The 22,417-nt window shown below is 46.9% G+C and overlaps 2 protein-coding genes and 1 pseudogene across 2 annotated transcripts; 2 read left to right on the top strand and 1 right to left on the bottom strand.

Annotated features, from left to right (window-relative positions):
* Positions 1–531: 531 nt before the first annotated feature.
* LOC116890155 lies at positions 532–8,129 on the bottom strand. Its single transcript, XM_032890888.1, has 2 exons — positions 7,920–8,129; positions 532–4,999 (listed from the first exon to the last, which is right to left on the bottom strand). Exons 1-2 carry the CDS (start codon positions 8,127–8,129, stop codon positions 626–628), a joined length of 4,584 nt encoding a protein of 1,527 aa, XP_032746779.1. The 3' UTR covers positions 532–625.
* A 4,087-nt stretch (positions 8,130–12,216) lies between these two features.
* Positions 12,217–12,867, top strand: LOC116890035 (annotated as a pseudogene).
* Positions 12,868–15,870: 3,003 nt separating this feature from the next.
* Positions 15,871–21,430, top strand: Snu13 (small nuclear ribonucleoprotein 13). Its single transcript, XM_032918414.1, has 3 exons — positions 15,871–15,991; positions 18,993–19,113; positions 20,454–21,430. Exons 1-3 carry the CDS (start codon positions 15,989–15,991, stop codon positions 20,714–20,716), a joined length of 387 nt encoding a protein of 128 aa, XP_032774305.1. The 5' UTR covers positions 15,871–15,988; the 3' UTR covers positions 20,717–21,430.
* The last annotated feature ends 987 nt before the right edge of the window (positions 21,431–22,417 follow it).

Here is a 22,417-nt window from a genome sequence, read left to right as displayed (position 1 = left end):
CCTGCCTTGATGATACTGGACTGAACCTCTGAACCTGTAAGCCAGCCCCAATTAAATGTTGTCCTTTATAAGACTTGCCTTGGACGTGGTGTCTCTTCACAGCAATAAACTGTGACATGAAGAGCACTACCCACCCTCCAAACATCTGGGGCTGGATATCCTGGTTCATTCAGAATTAGTTTGGGAATGGGGTTAGTCAACGCCATGAAAAAAAAAAAAAAAAACCCAATGTAATTCATCATGAGACCTGGGAGCCTGGGGGAAAGGGCTGAGAAGGTGGGGGTTGGGAGTAGACGACACTGGATTGCCCTACATTCTGCTAACCTTCAAAACTACAGTATAGAAGTGGTGTCTTTGGGGTTGGGGATTTAGCTCAGTGGTAGAGCGCTTGCCTGGCAAGCACAAGGCCCTGGGTTTGGTCCTCAGCTCCGGAAAAAAAAAGAAAAAAACAAACAAACAAAAAAGAAGTGGTGTCTTTGCTGTCCTCAGAGAACCCCAAATCCCAAAAGAGGTCAGACAACGTACAAAGGATCCAAATAACCAATTTTATTAGAGGCTCTGAGACTACGCAGGTCACTCTCATTGAGCTTTCTCTGACATGTCCTAAGGACTTTGGGCCTGTGGGCTACTTTTTAAGGCCATACTGTCTGAGAAAATATCTCAAGTGCCTCATAAAACCAAACTTTTGAGAGACGGCTGGGTTTTGTGGTGCCCCCTTTGACTTCTCAGGTGTCTCCTGTTCCTGGTAGCTCTCTATCTTAGGAACAGTTATTCCTGTACAAGAATGTCCTGGTGGTTCCAGGTCCTTCTCCAAAGCTGTGGGGAATCTGCTGCTGTCCTCCTCTCTATATGGAGCCCCAACATTGCTAGGTTGGGTAGGATTCCTCGGGGTGAGAAAGGGGGTTGAGTGCTGGGTCTTAGCCAGCTGTGTAGACCACGGTGCCTTGTTCCAGATGGTCATGCTCAGTCTGGTTGCAGCCGAGTGGATGCTCCCTTTGAAGCTGGAGGTATGTGGAGAACTGGCTCGTTTTCGGTCCTCTGCAGGCCCCGCGCTTCCACTTCTTCCGCATGTGGGCGGTTGACACTTGACAGTGGGGAGCTCGGAGGCTTCCCTTGGAATGCATTCCTTTTTCCAGTGGTTGTAGCCTCCTGGACAGGATGAGGCTGTCGCTTTGCTGGGAGTCTTCTCTTCCACATGGGAGGCTCCAGGCCTAGCCATTCTTCTGCTTCTGCTGTTCTCAATGGAAAGCTCTGGGACTGCTCCTGGGTTATGCCAGCTCCTAGACTCTACTGTGGGCCTGAGATTCCTGGGAGCAGGAACTTTGGCCTTAGTGGCCGCTTCCTGGATCTGTGGTTCTCTTGCTCCCCCTGGTGGTCTTATTCTCCTGGGTTTCTTAGGTGGAATGGAACTGCCCATTGGCTCTGATTCGGTTGGTCTACGCTTCTCAAGAGTCTGGACTTGGGTACAAAGTTTAGAGCTTTTTTTTTCAAGAACTGGACGGCTTCGAGACCTGGCTGGAGACCCAAGGCCTAACAGGGATGCCTGGGACGCACAATGTCGTTCCTGCTGCCTTTGGCGTTCCTGGTCTGGGCGTAATCCAGGCAGCCTCGCTCCAGCCCGCGGCAATGAGCAAGATTCTAAGAAGTGAAAAAGCAAGTAAGACTCCAGGATTCGTCGAGGGAGGCCCCATCTCAGATGTGCAATCCTCCTCTTCATGAGGGATTCCAGGAGCAGTTGTTTGCTCTTCTTGAGGACTGGCCATTTGTGAGGGGTGGTGAGTGCAACTGGTAGGCATGCTAGAGCTGGGGCAGCTTGGGAGACTTGGGGACATAGGAGAGAGGGAAAGACAGAGGATGCTGGAGACTGTGGATACGGGTGCTGGCAGGTCGAGCTGGAAGCCTTTTCTGGATCCATCCTTTTGTCCTTTTCTTGTCTTCGAGATCCAGGTTGGACCTTCTGGGTCCTTTCACTGACCTTACGTCTGTGCGTCCAGGCAGGAGCTGTGCTCTGGCTACTTAGATGTCCTTCAGAACAAGGAGCAGAGTCTACACCATTTCCAGCCACTGGTTGCTTGTGTCTGGGGGTTCCATATCCGGAAGTGAGAGAGGCCGGCTGAGCCAAGCTGCACTTCCGGCTTGTGGACCCCACTCTCCCAGAAGAGCCATTTGGGGGACTGGCCCTGACAGCATCCTTCCTGCTGACCCAATCTCCTCTCCTGGATGGATGAGGCAGTTTAGAATCCCCAGCTCTGCAATTTCTCGGGACCCCAACATCCTGGATTTCTGTAGCAGCGTCTCTGCGCTTGCTCTGGATTCTTTGCCCCCGTGTCTGAATCTTTTCATTGGTTTCACACCCAGACTGTCTCTGATCCTCTCGCACAGAGCTTTGGGTCTCTGAGCCATCCTCTCCTGCGAAGCCTCTCGGGTTTCTCTTCCCTTGTTTTTTAATTTCTACATCATTCCCATCTCTAAAATTCTTCTGGTTCCTCCACTCTAACCTGTAGATCTTACCATCAACTTCACCTAACCGCCTCTGATCCTTTCTCGTGGGTCCCTGCATCTTTCTACAATTCTCTCTTCCAGCCTCTCTCCAGTTTTTCTTCTCCAATGCCCCATTTTCTGAAGTGTTCTCTCCTTTGGCCTGTTCCCAGCTCCTCCGTCTTGCAGAACAGCTCCCTCTAGCGTCAGCCGGCTGTCCCTGGTTCTTGCTCTCAGGTCTCTGGGCCTTTATATTATCATCTCTAGGTTCTTTTCTCTTCTCTGGGGCCTGAGCCTCTGTACCATCCTCACTGCCCACCTCCTTCTGGTTCTTTAACTCTGATGAATGGGTGTTTGTATCCACATCAACTAACCGGCTCTGGCTTTCTTCTGTGGCTGCCTTGGTCTCTGTACCTTCCTCCCCTTCGGCTCTACTCACGATTCTCATCCCTTCTATTGAAACTTCTGTGCCTTCCTCACCATCAACCTCCTCAGCTTCCTCGAACCCTGATGCGTGGGTCGTATCACCTTTCTTACTTGTTAGCTCCTCCCAGTTCTCTGCCTCAGATGTCTGGTTATTGATATGCTCATTGCCTCCAACTTGCTTCTGATTCTTCCGTTTTGGTCCATGAATCATTTTATGGTATTCACTCCCTAACTGACCCTGATTTTCTTCCCCAAGTTTCTGGGTCTGCGCTTCACCGGTGCCGTTAACCCCTCTCAGGTTTCTCATCCCTAGTGCCAGAGTGTCTGTTCCGTTTTCCTCTTCAGTATTTTCCTCATCCTTGCTCTGCACTGTGTAAGTCTGCAAGTCAGGTCCACTGGATTGAGCCTGCTCCTTGGCCTCGGGTGTCACCAGATTTGCTGCATCAGCATCTCCACCTTCTCGTCGGTCACTTTCCAGTGACAGGATGTCTACAGCACGTTCTCCTCCCACCAGACTCTGGTGTCCCCAGCATGGTATCGTGAGTCCTCTGTCTACTGCCATCGGCATGAGCCTCTGACTGCCCCACCATGGGGCCTGGATCACTACCCAGTCCTCTTCTCTTACCTCCCTAAGCTTCCTCATCCCCAATTCAACTTCCTGTCTTGACAGATCCTGGTTCTCTCCCTTAGATGCTTGGGTCTTCCTGTCGTTCTCCCTTCTGCTCTGTCCTCCACGCTCCCCAGCTGGAGTCTGGACCTCGTCCTCAGTTCTAATGCATCCCTGTTTCTGCCACCCCGGGGCCTGGGTCTCTTCTTTGTCCTGCTGTCTGAATTCTCCCAGAGTCTCCCTTCCAGATGTCTGGATTTCCGCACCATCCTCATTTCCAATCTGGTCCTTGTTTCTTCCTTCCTCTGCCTCAGTTTCTGTCCCTGTATTGTCTCCAGTCTGGTCTTGTGTCCTCCACTCTAGCGTTTGGGAATTCTCAGCAGCCCTACTTCCAGTCCAGCCCTGAGTTTCCAATCCTTGGACCTTGACCTCTGCCTCTTCCTTCCCGCTGGCTCCTTCCTCATTCCTCTTCCCCAGTGCTGGAGTCTCCACAGCATCCACAGAGCAGCCGCCCCACTGTGGTGTCTGAGTTGCTGTGTCAGTTGTACATCTGAACTGTTCTTGGTTCTCTCCCATAGGAACCTGGGAAGGAGGTTTCTTATCGACAGGCTCCCTCTGAGTTTTCCTCCCTACTTTCTCAGTTTGTTCTCTATCTGCAGTCCTCACCTGGTCTTGCCCGTCCCACCCTGGCACTGAGACCTCTCCATCAGTTTCCCTTCTTTCTTGCCTCTGGTTTCTGTACCTCAGGCCTTTCACCTCTCCATCCTCCTCCACTCCAGAGTCTATTGGGCGGAAGACTCCAGATGCTCGCACTTCCTGAGCGCTGTCCCTTCGGTTCTCTCTCCTGTTTAGATACTGCAGAGCAACGTCCCTGTACTCTCTGCCTGCAGTCTGGGTTTTACCCCATGGTACTAAGGGACCCAGTGGGCTCTCCAAGCACTCCTTCATGGGCACTTCCAATTGTTGGTTAAGAGGATCAGGCAGAAGCTCCCTGAGGCAGAAGTCTGGGCTCTGAGCCGGGGGGACGTTTGGAAGAGAGAAAGCTAAAGTTGTGGAGGTGTACCTCAGGCTAACAGGCTCCACTGGCACCAGCTTCTGAGAAGGAGCCAGCAGCCGTTCCATTCTTTGGCAAACAGTCAAGGAAGGGTGGGCCTCGCTATTCCTGGGATACCAGGGTAATGGCCACGCTTCCCAAGAACTGCCCTGAGGGAGGAGACAAGTGTTTGAAAAGGAAGAGGAACAAAAGATGGGCTCAGTGGAGCTGTGGACATCCCAAGGCAGGTCTTCACATGGCTTCTGTGGAGACAGCAGGTACTGGGTGTCCCACTGTTGTCTGATACGCCTCTGGTATCCCCATCGCGGCCTCTGTATCCACTGCTGGATGTGAACATCCAGGCCCCTGGTTTTTCCGTGAGTGAAGAATTGGGGAATCACCTCAAAGAAAGGGTCCTGGGTGGGAGACAACACTGTCCGTCTCTGTGGTGGCACCTGTGAAGTAAGTAAGAGCTGAAAAGCAGAGTTCTGCACACGATTTATCTCCTGCATTCCCTACAGATAGGACCAAAGGTCCCACTCTCCCTTAGCATGGGCGGGTGGAGGTGCCTGTGCTAAGAAAAAAAATTCATTCCCTCCAGAAATACTGAGGAGTTGCTCTGAGCCAGGAACTGTTCTGCGTGCTGGGTATCAATGTGAACAAGGTAAAGTCCTTGCTGGGAGCTATGCTGTAGACAGAGAAGATAATAACCAAATGTATACCAACTGGGCTAAGGATGTAGCTTAGTTCATGGAGTGTTTGCCCAGTATGGAAACAATCCATTTCAATAATCTCTGTCGACAAAGGAGGCTCAGGAGTTCAAGGTCATCCTTGGCTACATAGCAAGTTAAAGGCTAGCCTGGGCTACATGAAACCCTATCTTAAATAAAACAAAATCCTTAAAGGACACCAAAAAGCATTTGATGGAAATAAATCCCAATGAAGAGCTAGCGTTAACTCCACTAGACAGAAGAGTCAAGGAAAGGCGGAGGAGGTGACCTGTCTGGAAACTGAATGAAGTGAGGTGCAGGCCAGGTGACAGGAGTAAAATAGGCAGAGGAGACATTAAGTATGAACGCCCTAAGAACAGCACAGCCGAGACCATGTCCACGGGAACAGCAAGGAAGCCCAGGTGAGAGCTTGATGTGGTTTAATGTGTGACATGATGTCTAGCTTGTGAGGCGGCCCTGGGCTCTATTCCACCCTTAAAAAACAGGGAAGAGGAAGAGGGGAAGGAAGGGGAGAAGAGGAGGAGGGGGAGGAGGGGGAGGAAGGGAGGAGGGGGAAGAGGGGGAAGGGGAGGAAGGGAAGAGGGGAGGAGGGAAGGATAAGGAAGAGGGGGAAGGAGGGGAAGGAGGAGGAGGAGGGAGAGGAGGTGAGGGGAGGTGGGGGAGGAGAAGGAGTGCCCATATGGTCAGAATAGAGCCAGCAACAAGAACAGTGAAGCCTGGGTCTGAGAGAAATACAGGGTAGATCCTATCAGGTCTTGGAATTGAGGCAGGAGTTTTAGTAGAGAGTGGACTCCCAGAAACCACTACATGGTTTTATGTAGCAAATTGCAAATTGGTTCTTAAAATATGCCTGGCTCACAAGCGGTTTGACTTAAGCTCTGTGTAGAATACTTGCCATGTGATTTCACACAGGTCCACTAATTTCACATAGGTCCGCGTGTGTCTGTTAAATCAACCATGCGTGTACATCTTGGGGCTTTGGGGAATTTTTTTCACTGCTGGAATTTGAACCCAGAGTCTTCTAGTACTTGGGTTTTGGTCTGGGCTTTTGAGGGGTGGTTCTTTTGTTTTTGTTTGTTCGTTCGTTTGTTTGTTTGTTTGTTTGGTTGGTTGGTTGGTTGGTTGGTTGGTTGTATGGTTGGTTGGTTGGTTGTATGGTTGATTGTTTGTTTGGTTGTATGGTTGGTTGGTTGGTTGGTTGGTTGGTTGATTGTATGGTTGGTTGGTTGGTTGTATGGTTGGTTGGTTGTATGGTTGGTTGGTTGGATGGTTGGTTGGTTGGTTGTATGGTTGGTTGGTTGTATGGTTGGTTGGTTGGTTGGTTGGTTGGTTGGTTGTATGGTTGGTTGGTTGTATGGTTGGTTGGTTGGTTGTATGGTTGGTTGGTTGATTGTATGGTTGGTTGGTTGGTTGGTTGTTTGGTTGATTGTATGGTTGGTTGGTTTTTTTGTTGGTTGGTTGTATGGTTGGTTGGTTGGCTGGTTGGCTGGTGTGCAGCTGAGGCCTAAGGCTTGAGACAAAGTCTCATCCTAGTGCTTCTCCTGAGCAGTGCTCTGAGTCCTAAGTGCTGGGATTGCAGGCATAGGCCACCATGCCCAGGTTTCTTTTTTTCTTTTTTCTTTTCTTTTTTTTTAAATAGCATCTCTCTATATAGCTCTGGCTGTCTTAGAATTCATTATATAAACTAAGCTGTCCTTAAACGCACAGAGATCTGCCTGCCCCTGCCTTCTGAGTGTTGGAATTAAATGGGTCCACCCCACACTCAGCCTCATGACCAGTTTTTATTGCTAGTGTTTAAAGCCAAGGCCTACTACATATTAGACAAACATTCTAGACTTAAGCCACACTCCTCACTTGATGCTCTGATTGTTTAACTTTCCTTTTATATCCTTTGAAACAGAGTTATCTAGCCCTGACTGGCTGGGAACTAGATATGTAGACCAGGATGGCTTCAAACATGGGACCATCTCCCTGCCTCTGCTTCCTGAATGTTGGGATTACAAGCTTGTACCTTATTTGTGCTTCTTTTTCTATACATAATTTGTGTGTGTGTGCGTGTGTGCGTATGTGTGTGTGTGTGCATGTGTGTGCGCGCACGCATACACACACTCCACAAGCCTCTGTGTATATACAGTGGCATAGGTGTGGAGGTCAGAGGACAGTTTGTGGGAATTTCTCTTTCTACCATGTGGGTTCAGGGGATGAAAGTCATGTGACTTGGCAGCAATGAGTCTTAACCATTGAACTCTCTTGATAGCCCCTGATGGTGTTTCTTCATCTGGCTGCTACACACGGGTGTGCTTGGCTTGTAAAAGTTCACTGATTCATACCCTTGTCACGTGTGTGTGCACCTTATACTCTTTAAAAGGAAAGGGAAGGTTACACCAAGCAAAAGCAGACAGCCGTTACCGTGATGCGGAGCCCAGGTGCTGTAGTAAGGTTTCTGGAAGTCACCTATGTGAGAGATGGTGTCCAAGTAGGGGGGTTGAGGTTGAGGAGCGAGGGAGAGATGCGTCATCTACAGCAGCCCTGGGTTTCAGGCCTGAACAGTGCTCTTTAGTTCACCTCCGATACACATGACAGAGAACACGGTCCCTGTGGCAAGTGGCTGAGAACCGTGATGCTGAGGAAGTGACCCCCTTACCTTAGTGACGTTCCTCTTCCTGGTCCTGGAGAGCTGGTACCAATACTGCTGGATCTGCCAGATCAGAAAGAGGCAGAAGACAAGCAGATTGCCGCAGCACCGGGGGTCCTTGCAGCTCTGATCCTGAGACAGTAGGCTCCTCACTGGCTCCCACTCAGGGCCCTGGAATGGACCTACCACAGCACAAGCCCCCAGAAGTGGTAGCAACATGGTAAAGCTTAGGTCAGGTAGATGGTGTTTGGGGAGTGGGGAGGAAACATGGGCTGGCTCAGGAAGTTTGGGGTGGGGTACTCCTTACTTCATAATGCCTCTGTCAGTGAGGCCACCTCACAATGGAGCCTGCCTGCTGCTACACTTTCAGCTCTAGCTAGCAGGCCCTTGCTGGAGGAAACCTCTTCCAGGAGCTCTAAGCTGCTGTGTTTTGCCTCTGCTGTGGTCAGATGGCTGGATAGCAGGTTGGGTACAAATCAGGCCTGCTCCACTTGCCCTGACCTTGGCCCGAACTTACTCCCAGGACAATGAGGGAAGTCTCATCCTTGACTCAGGGCCATAAATCTCTGCCCAAGTCGTGACTGGTAAATAGGTTAGGATGGTCTCTTGGCCCCTCAAGAATGGAAGACCAGATAGAAGACTGAGTTTAAAGGAGCTCAGTGGAGATAGTAGACGCCTGCCCCATTGGTGGGTGGTGGGATGCATTTGGACAGAAGGAATAGCTTCTAACGTTCTACATCAGGACAACTAACTGGCAACAATTATATTCAAAATGTTTGTTCCTTTGTTTCTGTTACTTGATTTTGAGACAGGATCTCTTTATAAAGCTCAGGCGGACCAAGAACTCACATAAATCCTCCTGTCTCAGCCTGAGTGCTGGGATTACAGGCATTCATTACCCCTAGCTGGTCTGGAACTCACTATGTAAATCTGTAGGTTGATGTCTATAGGCACATGAGGGCTGGCACAAGTTAAGGTGAGGCCCGTAATTGGACAGTAAAAAAAAAAGGGGGGACAACGTTTTTGTAAGGCAGAGGCGGGAGGGGAAAGGGAAGGGAGGGGGGGGGGGAGGGGGAGGGGGGGGGAACCAAGATGGAGGCAGAGAAGGACGACCCAGATCCACGTGGTCTTAAATGGCCACAGGTAGTTATGAATATTTCTTAAGGGATAGGTTTTTATAGGTCAATTCATCTTATTTAGGTGGGCGGTTTATATCATTATCAATGGGCTCCGAGTTTATTGTGCGGGCGTTTTGTAGAATGTAAATTTACTGAGATAAATTACTTAGATAAATCTGATTATTAAATTATAAACATCTGGAGTTTTGATCTTAACGGGTTGCTGGGAGTTGATACTATAGCCATTCGGGGCGGTTGCTGGGATCGTGGGCAGAGTCCGCAGCAGAGAGCTGCGATAAGACAACTGCCCTGGGACCAGAGCAGGTCACAGAGCCTCGGGGGACCAGCCGCTGCTAGAACCTCCGGAGTCCTGATTTTACCAGGTTGCTGGGAGTGTGAGCAAAGTTTGAGGCAGAGAGCCAGTTAGGAGAGGGCAGCCACCGCAGGCCGCTAGCATCAGGGGCAGAGAGACCGCCGCGCGACAGAGAATAGTTGGGGGTAGCGTGGCATGGTGCCCTAGAACAGGCCGCCGCTGATTCCATGTGGCTCGACGATGCCCGCTAGGGAGGGTATGAGGGTATTTTTAAAATTTACAGCAATATAAATCACGATGGCCTTGAACTCATAATAATCTGCCTCCCTCCCAGTTCCTATCTGATAAAGTAGTAAAAGGACTATGGGAGCAAAATTACGTAGGCCAGGCTCCGTCACATCAACATGAGGTTCTGGAAAAACTTATCTGCAAATCAATCACTCTCCTCTCCCCTCCCTACTTCCGATTTTCTGAGGTTTCTGCGGGAATCATTATATAGCCCAGGCTGACTCAACAATCCTGCTGTCTTGGGTTTGTTTTTTTTTGTCTTTCTTTCTTTCTGGTTTAATTTTTGGTTTTTGGTGTTCGAAAACAGTTTCTCTGTAGCCCTTGGCTCTCCTGGAACTCACTCTGCAGACCAGGCTGTCATCAAACTCGTGAAGATCCACCAAGATCCACCTGCCTGTGCCTCCAGAGTGCTGGGATTAAAGGCGTGAGCGGCTGCCGCCACCACCCGGTTTCTCTGTCTCTGTTTCAGTGCTGAGATTACAGGCACGAGCTACCAGACCTTTACTAAAGCAAAGTTCATTTCTAGAGTAAATTTAAAGACTACAGTAAGCCCTTCTGCTCTGCTTTGTGGGCGTGTTTGTTTGTTTGTTTGTTTGTTTTAAATTTGAAGCAGAGACAGACCATCTCTCAGGAGTCCTGTCTAGACAACGATAAGGACGATGGCATCAGAATAGTCGAGAGAAAAAGTTGTTTGGCTCTGAGAAAAGAGAACTCAGGAAGAGGAAGACAAAGCAAAACCATGCTGGTCATCTCTGCAAACCTTTCTGTCTTTTTTTTCCCTTAAGATTTATTTATTTATTTATTTAGTGTATGTGACTCAGACACACCAGACGAGGGCACCAGGTCTCATTACAGATGGTTGTGAGCCACCATGTGGGTGCTGGGAATTGAACTCAGGACCTCTGGAAGAGCAGACACTGCTCTTAACTGCCGAGCCATCTCTCCAGCCCCTTACTACTTCTGGAATGACGAGATTAAGTGTCCTGCCTGTCATGAATGGTGGAGTGATGGAACCTGCCCAGTCATAGGAAAATCCATGTTCGTGGGAGCAAATAAGCCACGGCAACCCTAATTTCTTTCAACTGTCCCCAAAAGTCTAAAACACAAATCTACATCTTGTAGCAAACCCTTCCTAATACCATCGCTTTTATGTAGCACTGGCTAGCCTGGAACTCACTTCGTAGACCAGGCCGGTCCCAAACAGAGATCCACCTGCCTCTGTCTCCCAAGTGCTGGCATTAAAGGCGTGGGCTATAGTTCCCTGTGGATTTTGCTGTTCTCTTGCTGGAATAAACAGTAGCATTAGAGGTATGTTCTTAGTGCTCCTTGGCTGGAGAACGTTGACAATACAAAGAAGTCTGTACTGTTCTGTTCTCGAACTAACTCCTGGGTGAGCTCTCACAGGCTTTCTGAGTTCTCTTTTGGTTGGCATTACCAAAGAACCCTAGTGAAACAAGCTTCTCCTTGAGACCAGCCATGACCCCAGAAGACAGGGATTCAAAAGGGCCAGGGTGGCTCTTCCGCCTCAGCCACTGCCCCGCACTCCCCTTATAGCTGTCTTCATAATGTTATATGTTGAGAAGGCTTTGCCTCTAAAGGAGAAAGTATAGATTGACATCTATAGATCCTATATGGCTTCTCTCTTCCACTAGGCTTACGAGATGCTACATCATCCATTATAGAAGAACTTACAAGTTTCCATGATCATACACTAATAATTGTATTCCTTAGTAGCTCCTTAGTACTTCATATCATCGTGCTTATACTAACGACTGAAGTACTCATACAAGTACAGTAGATGCCCAAGAAATTGAAATGATCTGAACAACTCTACCAGCTGTAATTCTTATTCTTTTTTTTTTCTTTTTTCTTTTTTTCAGAGCTGGGGATTTAGCTCAGTGGTAGAGCGCTTGCCTAGCAAGCACAAGGCCCTGGGTTCAGTCCCCAGCTCCGAAAAAGAAAAGAAAAGAAAAAAAAAAAAAGCCCCAAACTAACAGTAAAAACTACAGAACATCAAAATGATATTGGAACTACAAATATACTGATTACGGAGACCTATATATTCATATATAATCCCAGTAAATGACTTAGCACCAGGTGGACTTCGCCTGTTAGCAGTGGATAGCTGGATTGTATTACAGAGATTCAAGATATCTGGTCTGAGGACGTTCTTCACTCATGAGCTGTTCCCTCACTAGGACTTTAAAATGATGCAATTCCAGGACGCCTAAACCAAGCCACGGTAACATCTCCCAAGTGTACTCTAGGGGCATTGCTCAGAAATCTACAGATCTAATCACAGCTTCAAACCAACTGTACTTGAAATCGTGCCTCTAAAACATTTTGAAAATTGGTCTATTTCTATAATCTAAACTCACTTCAAAGCTTAGAGCATTAACCTTTTAGGTTAAAGTTAGAGTGTAATAATGAAATGCCACAACGAGATCCATTCACAGGACTTATTACCATCCTATCCTCAGCAACTACATTACTTTATTCCGATTGAGATTCTCCTTACAAGTTTCCCCTACATCCCTCTGTCAAAAACCTTAAAATCATTAAAAACTGAAAGTCCTTGAGGATGAAAATGAACAAAAATCTCTGCCTCTTTCGTTCCCCTACAATAATATTACCAATCGTTATCGTGTTTCCCTTAATTCTATTTCCTTCCTCAAAATGTTTAATTAATAACCACTTATACTCATTTCAACATTGACTAATTAAACTTATCGTAAAATAAATGCTAATTCACATATCCAAAGGACAAGCATGATCTCTAATCGCCTCCCTTACTATATTTACTGCGTCGACAAACCTCCTGAACCTCCCTCCTCACGTGCCTATACTCAGCGTTCTAAAATCTAGGCACAGCAATTTCGTTATGAGCCAAAGCTGTGATCTCAGGACTCCAGCACAAACTCTTTAGCCCTCCTCCTCCCCCAAGGAGCACTATCTCATTAATTCCTTTTGCTTGTTATCACAGAAACCATCAGCCTATTTATTCAGCCAATAGCGCTAACGGTTCCTGACACAGCTAGCATCACTGCAGGACACCTATTCATACGCCTACTCAGTGCCACCTTAGTATTAACTAAGTTATTAATCAGCATCAGCCCACCAACTTCCACAATGGCATTCACTATTCTAGTACTGCTTACAATTCTAGAATTTGCCTTAACCCTAATTCAAGTCTGCATTTTTACTGCCTTGGCCCTATTTACACGATAACACACAGTGACCCACCAGACACTCAGCATGTCCGTAGTCAACCCGAGTTCATGATTACAGGTGATAGAACCAGGTCTTGTTCGGGGGTCAGGTTCTCTAAGATGGAGTCTGAACCCAAAAAATTTGTCCTCACACTCCCACCTATATGAGGATAGACTCAACCTCCCAACCTATAAGTCAGCCCCAATTAAATGCTGTCCTTTATGAGTTGCCTTGGTCATGGTATCTGTTCAGAGCAGTAAAGCCCTAAGACAGCTACTAAACAGAAATGAGTTAAACAGAATAAATCACTTTGTATTATTATTTCTGTAATAATAATTTTTTTAAAAAAAGATCCAAGACAGGCTTCTTTGGAAGAGAGTTTATTTTGGCTCATCGTGCTAGCCTTCTGGGCGGCAGAGTGTCAAGGTGGCACAGAGCATCATACAGCAAGAGACAGTGCAAGTACACGTGTACAAATGTCTTCTCACTTCATACATCCATGAGAATGTGCCCACAGAGGTTTATGCTCATAATCCCACCACTTGGCAGGCCAAGGAAAAATTACTGTAAATCTGAGGCCAGCCTGGGCTACAAAGTGAGTTCTAGGCCAGTATTTTCTAGAATGAGATCTGGTCTCAAAAACAGGAAAATAAAACTCTAGGGTGTGGAGAGAAGGCTCAGCATTTAAGAGTACCTGCTGCTCTTAACCAGGACCTGGGTTCAGTCCCCAGTACCACATACCAACACGCACCATTAATCCCAGCACTCAGGAGGCAGAGGCAGGTGGATCTCCATGAGTTCAAGTCAGTCTGATCTACATAGGACTTCTAGGCATCTAGTGAGTTCCAAGCCAGCCAAGACTACATAGTGAGACTCAAAATTGAGCAACAACAACAAAAAAGGCGAAATGGATAAATTAAACCCACCAGGATCCAATCATGAGGGCTCTACTCTGATCTAAATGTTTTGCTGGATCTCAGTCACTTCCCAAAGACCTCACCTTTAAACCCTAAAATCATATTGTAATCTACCCTCTTAGTCATAGTTTTTGTTTTGTTTTTCTGAGGCAAGGTCTCATGTAGCCCGGGCTGACCTTAAATTCATTAGGTAATGAGGATGACCTTGAACTTCTGAACCTCCTGCTTCCACCTCGGGAGCTCTGGGATTGCAGGTGTAACATGCTGGCTCTTGATATTATCAAGTGATTTTAGGAGTCAAATTTCTGTATGACTTCAGGGATATAAGACGCATTAAAACCACAGCATATGCCTAACAAGAGAGCGATGGACAGAAATGGTGAATAAATTGGCATGGACTCAGTAAAGCAAAAGGATGGGTAGGGGGCAGAATGCCCGTGGATGAGAAACCAGTAAGTCATGATAAGAATGTAGGACACATTTCTAAAATAAACTGGTTTCCAGACTATGTCAGCAGGTTGACCTCAGACCTGCCTCTGCCTCCCAAATGCTGGGATTAAAGACATGGGCTACCGCTGCCTCACTAGGTATTCACTCTTTAAAAAATAAAGTAAAAATTGTCTCTTGTGTGTGTGTGTGTGTGTGTGTGTGTGTGTGTGTGTGTGTGTGTGTGTGTGTTTGCCTGCATGCAAGTCGGTGCGTCACAGTGCCCGCGGATGCTAGAAGAGGGAGTTGGGTCTCTCAGGAACTGGAGTCACAACAGTTGTTAGTTGCCGTGTAGGTGATGGGAATTGAATCCATATCCTACAGAACAGCCAGTGCGATCAATCAGGGAGCCGTCTCTCCAGCCTCTAGAAATGTTCCCTCCTCTAGGCAGTTTGACTCCCTGTGGTTGCCTGACCCCCGACACTGCTCAGGTAACGACATCTGGGGAAAATAACCCATGTCAACAGCTAAAACAGTGGTTCTTTCTTCTCTAGACTAAGTCATATAAAAATATGACTAAGAGGGTAGATTACAATATGATTTTAGACTTTCTTCTCTAGCTGTAAAAATGAGGAACTATTTTGTAAGGCTCCTAAAGATCCTCCCAGTCCTCAGCTTCTACATCTTCAGCACGATGAGCTGAAATTGGCTCTCATGGTGAGGTCTGGGCTTAATCCAAATGGCCCCCAGGTGTTGTGTTTGGCATCATGTTGGAAAAGACTGAGAAGCCATGGGGATCTTGGAAGACCTTGTGGTAGGGTGTACTAGATCTGAGTTTATCCTTTCATAATGAAGCTTTGGTACATCACTAAGGAAGGGGCAAGACACTGAGCAGAAGGAAGCAGGTGTCACATATGATTACTCCAAACACAACCTCCCTGTCATTCACTAACTACCCCCCTATTCCAGCGGTTCTTATCCTATTCCTGCAATTCTTCATGTTGTGGTGACCTCCCCAACCATAAAGTTATTTTCGTTGCTACTTCATAACTATAATTTTGCTACTGTTATCAATTGTGTCTTCTGATGGTCTTAGGCAACCCCGGAGAAAGAATCTTTTGACACACACTTCCCAAAAGAATCAGGACCCAGAGAGGTTGAGAACCACTGCCACATTTCAGCCAATTGTAGGAATCACCTGAGTGAATTCTAACTCCACACCCCACCAGAAATATTGATGAGCGATATCTCAAGATAAAGGAATTTTTCACTTGCAGTTTGTCTTAACATTGTGTCATCGAGTGAATTTTTTATTTTGTTTTCTGGAGGCAGAAGACAAAGTCCCATGTAACCCAAGGCTGGCCTCGAAGCTGTAACCAAAGCTGAGGATGAACTGATTCTCCTGATCCCAAGTGCTGGAATGACAGGCAGGCCACTAGCCAGGCCTGAAAGAACGGTTTTGAAAAGGGTACACGATGTGCTCAAAAGAATGCCTGGTTATGAAATGGCAACCCTTATATATACCCTCTGTACTAGTGTGCCACTTCCCGAGTGGTTAATTCACAATTTTGGCCCATCCTAACTGGGACGCTAATAAAACGAGCAAAACCCATGTCCCTCACACAAAGATGACGTCAACGCTTGCGCCCTCTGGGAAGGAGGCGGGGCGACGTCACCGCGCGCACTCTACGTGACGTCACTTCCGCTCCCGCCACTCCTGAAGTGGTTTCCGCTGCTTTTTCTGCGCGACGTTTGTGTCTGAGGTGGGCTGTTGTGAAGTCTCGGTGAGGCCTGCGCACCGCAGCCATGGTGAGTGAGTGCGTCGGGCCGCAAGCGCGGGGAGCGCGGGATGCGAGCCCTGTTCGCTCCGTCTTGTGGGAAGCGTAGCGTGTGCGACATGTCGCCCGTCCCGCGATGGCCGTCTCCGGGCCCGGGGTTAGAACTCGGGCGGCCGCGGGGTCGTTCCAGGGGCGGCAGAGTCAAGAACCCTGGTAGCGGGAGGGCCCGGGTCGGTGAGGCCTGGTCGGCTTTGAGGCAGTGGGCGTGGCCAAAGTTGAGGTAGTGAGGAGAGGCATGGTGTAGCATCTGAGATGACCGCCCCACGTGGGCAGGTGGAAGTGTATGGAAAATCCATTCCTTTCGCCTTTCTTTTCTTTTTCTCTTTACTTTTTCTTTAATCATTGGACGATGAGGTGAAATCACGGGATGCGAGTCACCTCTTTCCCACTCCCGGGGTTGAGGAAGAGTATCTCCGTGGGGTTTGCAGCCAGTGTCTGCCGGGAGCTATCAAGGTTAGGGAATTCAGGATCCAGTGTCTGCCGGGAAATATTAAGGCTTAGGAAGTTTAGGGGTACTTTTGTTTTTACGACTCAATAGGTATCCCTGATTGGCCTGGAACTCTGTAGAACAAGCTGGCCTTGAACTCGCAAAACTCTGTCTGCCTTTCGAGTGTTGGGATTAAAGGCGCACCACTCACGCCCTCGCGATGAGGGATCCCCCCCTTTTTTTTTTTTTTTTTTTAATTTCGGGGTCAAATGGAATGTGAAGTGATCCCAGGAAAGTCTCCCACCCTGAAACTGAGGCTTCAGAAATCGGAGGTCCTGGTAGCACCACGTGGGATGATAATGCTGGAGCGTCTCCATTTTCTAATCTTGTAGTGGGTTCCGGATGGAGTTTCCTGTTGTAACTAGTTTGGCTGAGCCCGGTGAGAGAGCCTCTAAGCTAATGTCAAACCAGTGAAAAGTTTTGAAGTCCGGTGCTGTTGGTGAACTCTGCAGCAGTTTGTGTGGGCTGGGAAATGGGGACAAGGAGTTGCTCGTAATACTTGGGAGTACAAACAGGCATCCCTCAAGGACGGGCGAGTTCTGTCTTTGGACATGAGATCTCCCTGCCTCGGCCTCCACAATGCTGGGATTACAGGTGTGTGCCACTGCACCAAGGCTGCTCAGTCATTCTTGGAGCCTCGTGATTAGAGCAGGAGGCTGTTGCCATAGCTAATGTACTGTCTGCCGCAACGTTTGTGTAATACACAAAACTAGAAGGTGTGGTATAATAAATAGCAGGAACATCAGCAAGTGCACACTGTTAGGCAGCACTAGCACAGTTGACAAGTTTACAACATTAATAAGGTGGTGTGCTTAAGGCTGCTAGTGTCACTGGCCTTTTTCAGCTCTGTTGGGATTTTATGTCAATTTCAGGTTATGTGTGGCTGTATTTGCCAAATAAGATCTTGTGTGTTTCACTGTCAGGTAAACAAGGAGACCAAATTGATGCGGCTAGGAATTTAATTTGCTATCCTGGGCATTATAGCCAGCCTTATCTCCAAAGAGTGTGGGCTGATGAACAACATAGAGGTCAGTGCTCGTCTAGCACGATCAAGGCCATGAATTCAATTTCTGACATCACAGAAAAAATTTACAAAATTAAATAGTCTGTTGAGTTGTTCTCTAACATTTGAGGCCTTAGAGGGCAAAGCAAAGCTAGGCATGTATTTGCAGTTTTGATTACTTGAGAGTAATGATTTGATTGAGCACAGGAATTCAGAGCCAGCCTGGGCAATCTAGCAAATTTCTTTAGGGGGGAAAAAGAATAAAGAAGTAAATAAATTCAAGCCAGTAGAGGGGATAATAGTGCAAACCGGTAATAAATTTAAAGAAAAGAAACAACTGAGACTAAGACACAGAGTGAAGATTTGAACCCAGTATGTTAATATATAAATAAAAATACAGAGTTTAAACGTTCCATTTCTTCGTGCTGTAAAGTGCTTTTGTTTCCAGTATAATTTGGTAGTTTTCTTTTTGGGGTATTTTAAGCCAGGTTCACTGTGTCCCTGGCCGGCCTCACATTTGTATAGACCTCCTCCCCAGTGCCAGGACTACACTAGTGTACCACTGTACTCCACCAGTGGTTTTTGTAAGACTTTGTCAATTTCTATAACAAATGTTAAACTCAGTAGCTGCTAATAATAGATAAGAAAACTTGGTGGGATGCATGTCCCTTTCCTTAGAAGTTAATCTCAGAGCCTGAACATACGCACACCCTTTGTTTGCTTTTTAGATTTTTTTTTTTTTGAAACAGTCTTGTGTAGTCCTGGTTGTCCTAGAACTCAGCCTATAAAACAGTGACCTCAAACTTAGAAAACCTCCCTGCCTCTGCCTCCTGAGTGCTTGGATTACAGGCATGCATCACCGCTGCCCAACTGAGTCATACACACACTCACACGCGTGCATACTTAGATAAAATTAAAGGATATTTTAAATAATCATCATGTGATTGTATATATTAATTCACACAGATAAAATTAATTCAAATTAACTTTTGAGTGTGATACTGTAAACTGGTCCACTGTGACAAGGAACCTGGTCAGTTTGGTTGCTTCCATGGGCTTATTGATTATCAGTTTGCTAAGATAAAACTAGATGGTAGGAGTCCATATATGATCACTTTTGCCCTTTGAGTCCAGAAGAGGGCATTTCTGTCTTAGTTGGTTTCTTTGTTGCATTGCTAGGGCCTGATGTTTTGGGTGTTAGTTTCCTTGACACAGGGTTCTTTGTGTAGTCTTGGCTGTCCTGGAATTCACTCTGTAGACTCCAGGCTGGCCTTGAACTCAACAGATCTGCTTTCCAAGCGCTGGGATTAAAGTTGTGTGTCATCACTACCTGTCTAGAGGTCTCCCTGGGTCTCCAGCATGCACATATGTGTCTGTCACATGTGTGTGACCAAACTGTCCATTGTCTTAGTTGTTGATAACTATTTTTTAATTTATCTGAAACAGCTTCTGGTCCAGTTTGACTCTTTTGTTTCTCTGTAGACGGAGGCTGATGTGAACCCGAAGGCCTATCCCCTCGCAGATGCCCACCTCACCAAGAAGCTGCTGGACCTTGTTCAGCAGTCGTGTAACTACAAGCAGCTTCGGAAAGGAGCCAATGAAGGTGAGGCAACCACAGGGTGATGGTGGGGTGCTGAAGGTTCCCATTTTCAGCGGGTCTCCTGAGTATCTGGTTTGGACTGGTTTTGGGACTATTTCTTCCACTTTCTTCTGTTTTAGTTTGTGGAGATGGGTCTTGCTGTATTCCCAGGGTAGCCTCAAACTCCCAACCAAGCGTTCCTCCTACTTCAAACCTCAGTGCTTCGGTGCCTGTGCATCCCAGAAGTTTTCTACTGACCAATGAAAGGCGGTTTGGCATTGAGTTTAAGTTGTGCTGCTTTTCAAAAGAAAGGCATTTTAATGCTTTCAGTCTCTGACATTGTGGGATCCATGAATTTCAGTGGTTCTCAGATATATCTCCTGCTTTTGTATGTGTGGAGAGAGGATGAATTGCAGAGTGGGAGCAGGCTGAGGAGTTTTGTGCTTTTGTTTGTTATGGGAAAGGTTTGTGAACCCAAGCTGACCTCACACATTTACTGAGTAGCCTGGTCCTCCGTCTCTAAAGTGCTGGCATTACAGATGTGTACAGATGCTTGGCTATGGTTTTGTTTGTTGAATGAACAATTTTTCAGTGAAGTAACCCAGAGAAGATAAAAGCGAATAGTTTTCTGTAGAAGAGCTGTTTTTGTTTTGAAGATACTAATTAATTAAATACCATGTTTACCATTTTTGAGATTTTAGGGAACAATGAAAAATGGAGATGTTTACCTTTGTAGTTGGCAGAAGACAAAGCGAAGCCCTTCCATGGCTCCTCCATTCTTGGGGTTCATATTGCAGTGCAGGAAGGTGTGGGTTGTGTGTCTAGTAGTCAGTCTGTCAAGGAGAATGGAGGTGTCCGAGATCTTTTTGGATTGAGTCTTCTGAGGAAGTGACATGAACAGAGAACTGAGGCCCTGGTGACAGGTTAAAGCTACAGAAGGACTACCTTGTGCTGATAGGTCCTAAGGGAGAAGCTGTTAGGGCTGATCGGGTAAGAGATGGTGGTGATTTGGAGAAGTGTGGTAGTAAAAGAAGTGACCAGATGGGGGTTTAGGAGAGACATTGAGGGTTGAGTAATTGGTCAGTGTTGGGTGCCATATTGTCTATCAGGGCCGCTCCAAGCAGAAACTTGCTGTTCTTGAGCTTTCTGTTTGCGAGACAGAGTCTCAGTATGTGGCTTTGGCTGTCCTGGAATTCACTGTCTAGTGTTGGCCTCAAACTGTTAGGGTTGAAGGCGTGTCACACCCGCCTGGCTTTTCTAAGCACTTGCCTATTTCAGTGCACCTGTTACATTTTCCTTGCTTTGTTGTGGCTGCTCTCACCAAACCCCATGTCAACTATTGGCTACATGTCCTATCTCCACAGCCACCAAAACCCTCAACAGAGGCATCTCTGAGTTCATTGTGATGGCAGCAGACGCTGAGCCCTTGGAGATCATCCTGCACCTCCCTCTGCTGTGTGAAGACAAGAATGTCCCCTATGTATTTGTACGCTCCAAGCAGGCTTTAGGACGGGCCTGTGGAGTCTCCAGGCCGGTCATCGCCTGTTCTGTAACCATCAAAGAAGGCTCTCAACTAAAGCAGCAGATCCAGTCCATTCAGCAGTTTATTGAGCGGCTCCTGGTGTAGGCCGTGGCCTCTGCCCTCTCCTGTCTCCTCCCACCCTGAGTTTGTGTATCATGTCTGTTAGCGTGTACTGTTTTCAGCCAGTTTCTATTATATTGTGCTACATCTGATTTTGTATTTTTATCTTTGTCTGAACAGGGTTGTTTTTCACCATCTCCTCGTCCTCTTCTACCATTTTTTAGTTTCCCTTTTTAATTGAAATGATAGCTAAGACAGGTGAAAGGCAGAATGTCACCATTTAGCAACAAGAAGAACCAGGAGAAACTTACGCCAGGGATAGTAGATATTTACTGGTCCCTTGTGCTTTTGATGTAAGATCTCTATAAATGCTACTGTGACTGAGGAACTTTCTTTGGGTAGCAGTCCCTCCCACCCCTTATCATTTGAAAAAAATTTGATAATGTTAGGCCTATTGTCCAGGTGCCATTTATTAATATCCTATGTGTTTTTGACGTGTGTAACCTTATATTCTCCCATATCTGAGGCAGTAACAGCTCAAAGGGATTCTGGGGAAACCGTGGCTGTTTGGCTGGAGTGTACAGCAGAGACAGTGCTAGCAGGAAACATCCTCTCCTTGGTAAAGGGGGATTTCTTGTGGAGCCCTCATCCTCCTCCTCCCGCAACATGGTCAGGTGTATTCTCCCTCCATGAAGAAAGTGATTACATGTTCACTGTCGAGCAGCCTAATAAATATGTTGATATTTCGTTTTAAATGAAGTGTGGCAGCTGTGCCTGGTTTTCAGTCTTATCAGCTCATATTTTGAATAAATGCTTAGCGTTTCTAGGTAACATGGGATGGGGAAATTGTAACAATCTGGGTATATACACCAGGTTGGCCTGAACTCTCAAGAGATCCCCTGCCCTCCTCTAAGAAAAACCACTATTGTGCTTTGATGTGTTTGTGTTGGATATCAAGCCCAGGGCTCTTTACTATCCCCAGCCTAGCTGTTGTTTCATTTGGTCCCCCTGTAAGAGCTAGCTTCTACCACTGAGCTCTCTCCCCAATTTAACTCTTCTCCTCCCACTGAGCTCTATACTAAGAGGCCTTGTGAAGCTGTCACCTATCAGTGACTTGGTAGTTTAAAATTCTCTTATGTAGACTGCCATTGGAGGGTTACCACTCTAGGAGTTCCTAATACAACCAACGATTGGTTAATTCCAGACAAATTGGTTAATTCGCACAGACCGCCCTGTTAGTGTAAGGATAGTGTACTTGGTGACATCACTGGCCTCTGCACACTAGATGGCAGTAGCATCCCATCTCCACTCCCAACCAGGATGATTCTACATTAACCAAAGTTGCCCAGGGAACAAAATCACCAACTTTGAAAACCACTGTTGTCAGTCAGACACAGTAACTTCCACCTCTCTTGCCTTTTTTTTTTTTTTTTTTTTAAAGATTTATCTTTATGTATATGAGCACACTGTAGCTGCCTTTAGACACACCAAATGGTTGTGAGCCACCACTGTGTGGTTACTGGGATTGAACTCAGGACCTCTGTAAGAACAGTCATTGCTCTCAACCACCTCTTGCACTTTACCCCTGCATCACACAAACTTAAAGCTTTAGCTTGAGAAATCTTCCAGTGTTCATATAACTACCATAGTAGACACTAGAACAAATTCTGTTCATCTTTTTCCTGGTCCAGCAGGAAGCATACGACGGTCATCTGAGACCCATCTGTTCTGTTAAGAACCTGCATA

This window comes from Rattus rattus, chromosome 1 (genome assembly GCF_011064425.1).
Source record: "Rattus rattus isolate New Zealand chromosome 1, Rrattus_CSIRO_v1, whole genome shotgun sequence".
In the NCBI taxonomy this organism is placed as follows: domain Eukaryota; kingdom Metazoa; phylum Chordata; class Mammalia; order Rodentia; family Muridae; genus Rattus; species Rattus rattus.
The sequence above is the reverse complement of the archived record's forward strand: the minus strand, read 5'-3'. Positions and strand labels throughout refer to the sequence as shown.